The sequence below is a fragment of the Chiloscyllium plagiosum genome, chromosome 3 (genome assembly GCF_004010195.1).
Source record: "Chiloscyllium plagiosum isolate BGI_BamShark_2017 chromosome 3, ASM401019v2, whole genome shotgun sequence".
Taxonomy (NCBI): Eukaryota; Metazoa; Chordata; class Chondrichthyes; order Orectolobiformes; family Hemiscylliidae; genus Chiloscyllium; species Chiloscyllium plagiosum.
In genome coordinates, this window is record NC_057712.1 from 133,723,780 (window position 1) to 133,731,642 (window position 7,863).

At 41.9% G+C, this 7,863-nt stretch overlaps 1 protein-coding gene across 1 annotated transcript in view; it reads right to left on the reverse strand.

Annotated features, from left to right (window-relative positions):
* Positions 1–7,863, reverse strand: part of LOC122540182 (dynein axonemal heavy chain 8-like) — a 1,320,893-nt gene that overhangs the window by 873,523 nt on the left and 439,507 nt on the right. The window contains exon 21 of the mRNA XM_043675532.1: positions 4,661–4,788. Within this exon, the coding sequence (XP_043531467.1) occupies positions 4,661–4,788 (128 nt within the window). The remainder of the gene's footprint in view (positions 1–4,660; positions 4,789–7,863) is intronic.

Here is a 7,863-nt window from a genome sequence, read left to right on the forward strand (position 1 = left end):
ACTCCACCCTCTCCCCCCTGACCTATCACCTTCATCCCCTCCCCCACTCACTTATTGTACTCTATGCTACTTTCTCCCAACCCCTACCCTCCTCTAGCTTATCGCTCCACACTCCAGGCTCACTGCCTTTATTCCTGATGAAGGACTTTTGCCCGAAACGTCGATTTCAAAGCTCCTTGGATGCTGCCTGAACTGCTGTGCTCTTCCAGCACCACTAATCCAGAATTTAAGCTGATACAGTCCATTCAGCATTACGAAAGCCAAAATTGTCTTTGCTCTTCCAAACAAAAGTACCTGCCAGTGTCCTTTGAACAAGTCCAACTTAGAAGTATGAGTTGCTTGTCCTACCTTTTTTACACAATCTTCCAAACACGGAATCGGAAATGCGTCAGTCTTTGTAACTGCATTGAATTTGCGATAGTCCATACATAACCAGTGGGTACCATCTAGTCGTGGCACCAATTCAGTGGGTGAGCTCCAGTCACTGCAATTCACTTTGATTATGTTGTCTTGCAGCATGCTTTCAATCTCCTTTTGAACCTGTAAGGTTGTTGCTTCATCGGAACAGCATCTCCTATATCCACACCTGCATAATTAGGTTAGTAGTCAGATGGATCAGTTTTTGTCCAATGTGTACAGGAGAGTTTCCTGACACAGTATGTCGAAGGGCCGACAAGACAGGAGGCCATACTGGATCTGGTGCTTGGTAATGAACCAGGCAAGGTGTTTGATTTAGTTGTAGGTGAGCACTTTGGAGAGAGTGACCATATGTTTAGTTTAGCGACGAAAAGAGATAGGTACATGTCACAGGTCAAGAGTTATCAATGGGGCAAAGGGCAATTATAATGCGATTAGACAAGAATTAGGTTGCATAGAATGGGGTAGCAAAATGCAGGGGATGCAGACAATGGAAATGTAGAGCTGGTTTAAGGTACAGATATTGCATGTCCTTGATTAGTATGTCCCTGCCAGGCAGGGAGGAAGTGATAAGGTAAGGGAACCGTGATTTATTACAGAAATTGCATCTCTAGTTAAGAAGAAGAAGGATGTGTTGATGAGGCAAGATGGTTCAGATGAGGCGATGAAAAGTTATAGATCAGCTAGGAAGGATTTAAAGAGAGAGTTAGAAGAGCAAAGGGAGGACATGAGCAATCTTTAGCAAAGAGAATAAAGAAGAGCCCTAAAGCTTTTTATAGGTATGTGAGGAACAAAAGGATGATTAGGGTAGGAATAGGGCCAATCAAAGACAGAAGTGGGAAGTTGAGTGTGGATCCTGTGGAGATCGGAGAGATGCTAAACAAACATTTCTCATCGGTTTTCACTCAGGAAAAGGAGAATATTGTAGAGGAGAAGAATGAGGTACGAGATATTAGACTAGAAAAGATGGTAGGCTGTTGGAGAAATTGCAGAGGCATGGAATTGAGGGTGATTTAGCAGTTTGGATTAGAAACTGGTTTTCTGAAAGAAGGCAGCGAGTGGTGGCTGATGGAAAATATTCGGCCTGGAGTCCGGTTACTAGTGGTGTGCCACAAGGATCTGTTTTGGGACCAATGCTGTTTGTCATTTTTATAAATGACTTAGACGCACGCATAGGTAGATGGATTAGTAAATTTGTAGATGACACTAAAGTCGGTGGAGTAGTGGATAGTTTGAAAGAATGTTATAGATTGCAGGGGGACTTGGATAAACTGCAGAATTGGGCTGAGAGGTGGCAAGTGGAATGCAATGCAGCTAAATGTGAGGTGATGCACTTTGGGAAGAATAACAGGAAGGCAGAGTACTGGGTCAATGGAAAGATTCTTGGTAGTGTGGATGTGCAGAGGGATCTTGGAGTCCATGTACATAGATCCCTGAAAGTTGCCACCCAGGTTGACAGTGCTGTTAAGAAGGCATACGATGTATTAGGTTTCATTTGTAGAGGGATTGAGTTCCGGAGCCGCAATATCATGCTGCAACTTTACAAAACGTTAGTGTGGCCACACTTGGAATATTGTGTACAGTTCTGTTCCCCATATTTCGGGAAGGATATAGAAGCATTGGAAAAGGAGCAGAGGAGATTTACCAGGATGTTGCCTGGTCTGGAGGGAAGGTCTTATGAGGAAAGGCTGAGAGACTTGAGTCTGTTCTCATTACAAAGAAGAAGGCTAAGATTGGATTTGATAGAGTCATACAAGATGATCAGAGGATTAGATAGGGTCGACAGTGAAAGTCTTTGACGTCAGCTTGTATGAGGGGGCATAACTACAAATTGATGGGTGATGGATTTAAGGCTGATGTCAGAGGCAGGTTCTTCACACAGAGAGTGGTAAGGGCGTGGAATGCCCTATCTGCTAATGTAGTCAACTCAGCCACATTAGGGAGATTTAAACAATCCTTAGATAAGCACAGGGATGACGATGGGATCGTGTAGAGGGACAAGCTGAGAATAGTTCACAGGTCAGCATAACATCGAGGGCCAAAGGGCCTGTTCTGCGTTGTGTTGTTCTATGTTCTATGTTCCCAGCTTATTTCCACATAATCTCCCCATGTGATAGCAATAACTCTTTCAGATCATTTCAATGTTCAAATGGACGGTAACTCATTAATTTATCTCAATTTTTGACAACTTCCTTGTTGTCTAATTTAATTTGAGGAATACCCAATTCAGAATCCTCTGAACTTAGTTCTTCACTCTGTCTTGTAACCAATAACACAAACTCCTTTTGCTAGGTAAAAACAAGGACTGCAGATGCTGGAACCAGAGTCTAGATTAGAGTGGTGCTGGAAAAGCACAGTAGATCAGACAGCATCCGAGGAACAAGAAAATCGACGTTTCGGGCAAAAGCCCTTCATCAGGAATAGTGGGTTTCGGGGGGAGTGAGTGAGTGTGAGTGAGTGAGTGAGTGGAGGAGAGGAGAAAGAGAGTGGAGGGAAGGGGGAGAGAGAGAGAGTTCGAGGAGTGAGTAAGGGGAGGAGAGAAAAAAAAGTTAAAAACAGGTCTATTCCTGATGAAGGGCTTTTGCCCGAAACGTCGATTTTCCTGCTCCTCTGACCTGCTGCGCTTTTCCAGCATCACTCTAATCTAAACTCCTTTTGCTGTCCATCCCTCAAAATATCTTTTGAGCATATTCTCATGACACAGTCTGTGAGATTTCTTTCTTTCTGGGGTCCTTATCAAATAGTTCACCTCACTCAACCTCCTTTCAACTTGATAAGATCCACTAAATTTTGCTTTTAAATGTTCACCTATCACTGGAAGCAACACTAACTCTTTATCGCCGATCGCAAAATTGTGAATTTTTGATTTCTTGTCTGCATCCTGTTTCATTGTATGCTGTGATACTTTTAAATGTTATCCAGCCAACTGCCCCACTCTATTCAATTATTCATTAAAATCTGCCACATAGTCTAAATATGTGGTCTCTGAATTCTGACTTATAAATTTCTCCTTAATCGATTTTGGAGGTCCTCTCACTTCATGCTCAAAAACTGATACAAATGGACTGAATTTGATTGATTCTCTCTGTGAATTTCTGATCACAACAAGTACAAATGGAATTCCTTATCCCAATTATCTGGGTCCTTAATGTCCGATGCCGCCTTTCTCGCACTCTCTGCAATTCTGGATGGTACGCAGTTCATAGAGTCATAGAGTCATAGAGATGTACAACATGGAAACAGACCCTTCGGTCCAACCCGTCCATGCGACCAGATATCCCAACTCAATCTCATCCCACCTGCCAGCACCCGGCCCATATCCATCCAAACCCTTCCTATTCATACACCCATCCAAATGCCTCTTAAATGTTGCAATTGTACCAGCCTCTACCACTTCCTCTGGCAGCTTGTTCCATACATGTACCACCCTCTGTGTGAAAAAGTTGCCCCTTAGGTCTTTTTTATATCTTTCCCCTCTCACCCTAAACCTATGCCCTCTAGTTCTGGACCTGATTGTATCTCTGTGGGTAGTCCGTATCTCGTGAAAAAAATTACGTAATTCCTCTCCAATCCTTTTAGCTGTGATATTGCGTAATGGAACAGCTTCTGGAAATCTAGTGGACATATCCATTATTGTTAACAAATATTGATTCCCACTTTGACAAAGGGTCAGTTAGACTCGAAACGTCAGCTCTTTTCTCTCCTTACAGATGCTGCCAGACTTGCTGAGATTTTCCAGCATTTTCTCTTTTTTGGTACTGATTCCCACTTTTTTGTTTTAGGTAGGGGGTCCTACACAATCAATTAAGACTCTTGTTCAAGGGACTTTATTGCATTGTACTTAAATTTAAAATTCATTTCATAAAATTAAAAAGCTGTGCAATTAAATATACGGATTATGATATTTAGCATAGGTTACACTATCATGAAGATAGATGCCCACAATTTGGAGCTTGGGTAGGGTGTTTTCACTTCAATATACATTGGCTACACAGGGAGAGAATCTGGTGTAGGCAAGAGTTTCCCATACAAAATCCCATATATAAGCCATGTCTGACGAAAGATCAATGTGAAACGTTAACTCTTCTACACAGTTGCTCGAAAATCTGTTAAGTATTTCCACTATTTTCAGCATTCACTGCTTTTAACAAAGCTTCTATGGCTGACTTTGATTAATACGAACATATGTCAAAGATCAATAATTTGACTCAAAAGTATAAATTCCAAATAAAGTCTATAAAACAATGTTACCTCATTGTATGCAACCATGTTTTCCAAAGTTAAGGTATGATCTTCTGGCAAGTTGATCATAATCTTTTCGGCTATTTCATATAATACTTCATCGATATGCATTTCACGTAAGTCAATTAGCTGAAAGCAACAGCAAGCATAATTTTAAAATTATTTTCATAAGTATGAATGATAGATATAGGACAGATATCAGGGCTAGTTTCTTTACTCAAAGAGTAGTAGAGGCTGCCTGCAACAGTAGTAGACCCATCGATGTTAAGGACATTTAAATGGGCATTGGGCATACAAATACTGTACATAATAATGGAACAGTGTAGGTTAGATGGGCATCAGGTTAATTTCACAGGTTGGCACAACATCATTGGCTGAAGGGCCTGTACTGCGTTCTAATTTTCCATGATCTGTGTAATGCTTACATTGAACTCAGAGCACAGAAATAGGTCATTAGGCCCAACCAGCCAGTATCAGCATTTATGCTCCATCAAGCCTTCTCCCATCTTGATTTATCTGATCTAAATTGTAGATCACTTTTCACTGAAATGGCATAGTGAGTCACTCAGTGGTAACAGACTGCTATGTAGTCAAACATAAGGAACTGAAACCAGACTGTTCCCATACATACCCTGAGTTCATCTGCCTTATCTATAAAACCCCTTGCATTGAAATAAATGCAGTTTAATTCATCAAAGTTACCATGTTCTCTAACTTGCTCCAGCTTGCCTTTTCTAATTAACTTGCTCTTTTTTTAATTCAGAACCATTCTCATCTGTCTTTCTATTCTGACTACTACTTAGGATCACCTGCTGCCCCTCCCTACTAGTTTAAAGGCTCCCGACAGCACTAACAAATCTCCTCGGCAGAATATTAGTCACCTTCCAGTTCAGGTGAAACCTGTCCCTTTCGAACAGCTCTTTTCCACCCTAGACGAGATCCTGAAGAACCAAAAATCTGAATTCTTAGTGAGTTCTTGTTTGGAGTAAGGCAAATTTTGATGGCACGAGACAGGAACTTTCAAGAGTTGATTGGAGGAGATGGTTCACAGGTAAACTGGCAAGTGGGAAGCTTTTGAAAGTGAGATAATACAGGTTCAGAAGGCATTATGTTCCTGTCAGTGAAGGATAAAATTGATAAGAGGAGGGAACAATGGATAAATAAAGATATTGAGACTCTGGTCAAAAATAAGAATAGAATAGAAAGGAATATAGAACAGAATATCGGTAAAAACAATGACAGAAGATGCTGGAAACTAGATTCTGGATTAGAGGTGCTGGAAAAGTACAGCAGTTCAGGCAGCATCTGAGGAGCAGTAAAATCGACGTTTAGGGCAAAAGCCCTTCATCAGGAATACAGGGTTTTTGCCCGAAACGTCGATTTTACTGCTCCTCAGATGCTGCCTGAACTGCTGTGCTTTTCCAGCACCTCTAATCCAGAATATAGAACAGAATATCCCTTATTGTCATGTGTGTGTGTGTGTGTGTGTGTGTGAGAGAGAGAACTGAGATAAGGATTTAATAAGGGCAGCTAGTTTTAAAGTTGCTAACTTTTTGCTTATAAATCTTGTGTCTTATATTTCCCTATCATACCACACCTGAGGAGGGAGCAGAGCTCCAAAAGCTTGCAATTTCAAATAAATCTGTTGGACTATAACCTGGTGTCATTTGATTTTTGACCTTATACAGTTAATGGTAGGGTACTCGGTAATGCCATCAAACAGGGATTCAGGTATGCAGTTCTTTGAAAGTTACACCACAGGTAGACAGGGTGGTTAAGAAGTTGTTTAGCACACTTGTCTTCATTGTTCAGACCATTGAGTATCGGAGTTGGGATGCCATGTTGAGGTTGTACAGGATGTTGGTGAAGCGACCTTTGGAATATTGTGTACAGTTCTGGCCATCCTGCTATAGGAAGGATAGTATTAAATTGAAAAAGATTCATGAAAGATTTACCAGGATGTTGCTGGGACTGGAAGGCCTGATTCATAAGGAATGGCTGGAGCACAGTAAGTTGAGGGGTGACCTTCTAGAGGTATATAAAATCATTAGGGGTATCACTTTGAATAGCAAAGTTCTTTTCCCTAGGATGGGTGAGTTCAAAAATAGGAGCATATTTTTGAGGTGAGAGGAAAAAGATTTTAAAAAGACATGAGGGGCAGCTTTTTCACACACAAGGTCTGATTCCAGGCTGTATAAACCCAAGGTTATCCCACTGATGCCACTAGAGTTTCCCAGTGATCATACAGCCAAAAATTCAGAGCTGCAGACCAAACTGCAGAAGCCAAACTCTGATCTCTCCCTTTAGAATGTCTCTCTGGTCCCTGGAGTGGAGGGGGTCGGTGCCTTTTGAAAAGGATATGTAGGTCATGTTTGTCCGGTTTATTGATGAGAGAGAAAGGGGAGGGACAATGAGAGGCAATTCACTGATTTTAATGAATTGATTGGAGAGATTGATCACAGTGAGAAGCCCTGAAATGAAGAAAACAGAAATGTCTTAAATGCTCCAGGAAGGATGTTACTAAACTGGAAAAGGTGCAAAAGAGATTCACAAGGTGTCGCCGAGACTGGAGGGTTTGAGTTATAAGGAGAGGCTGAATAGGCCAGGACCTTTTACCCTGGAAAGTAGGGAGCTGAGGGGGATCTTATGAAGCTTTGCGAAAACATTAGGGGCATAGATAAGGTGAATATTCAAGGTCTTCTCCCCGGGTAGGGAAGTCCAAAACTAGAGGGCATAGATTTAAGGAGGGAGGGGAAACATTTAAAAGGGGTCTAAGGTGCAACTTTTTCACACAGAGGGTGGTGCGTATATTGAACGAGCTGCCAGAGGAAGTGGTAGTCATGGATATAATTACATCATTTAAAAGACATTTGTACAGGTACACGGATAGGAAAGGTTTAGAGGAATATGGGCCAATTCCAGGCAAATGTGACTCGTTCAGTTTGGGAAACCTGGTCAGCATGGCTGGGTTGGAGCAAAGGGCCTGTTTCTGTGTTGTCTGTCTCTATGACTCTGTAGGAGAAAGTGAGGACTGCAGATGCTGGAGATCAGAGCTGAAAATGTGTTGCTGGAAAAGCGCAGCAGGTCAGGCAGCATCCAAGGAGCAGCAGAATCAACGTTTCGGGCATGAGCCCTTCATCAGGAATGAGGAAAGTGTGCCAAGCAGGCTAAGATAAAAGGTAGGGAGGAGGGACTTGGGGGAGG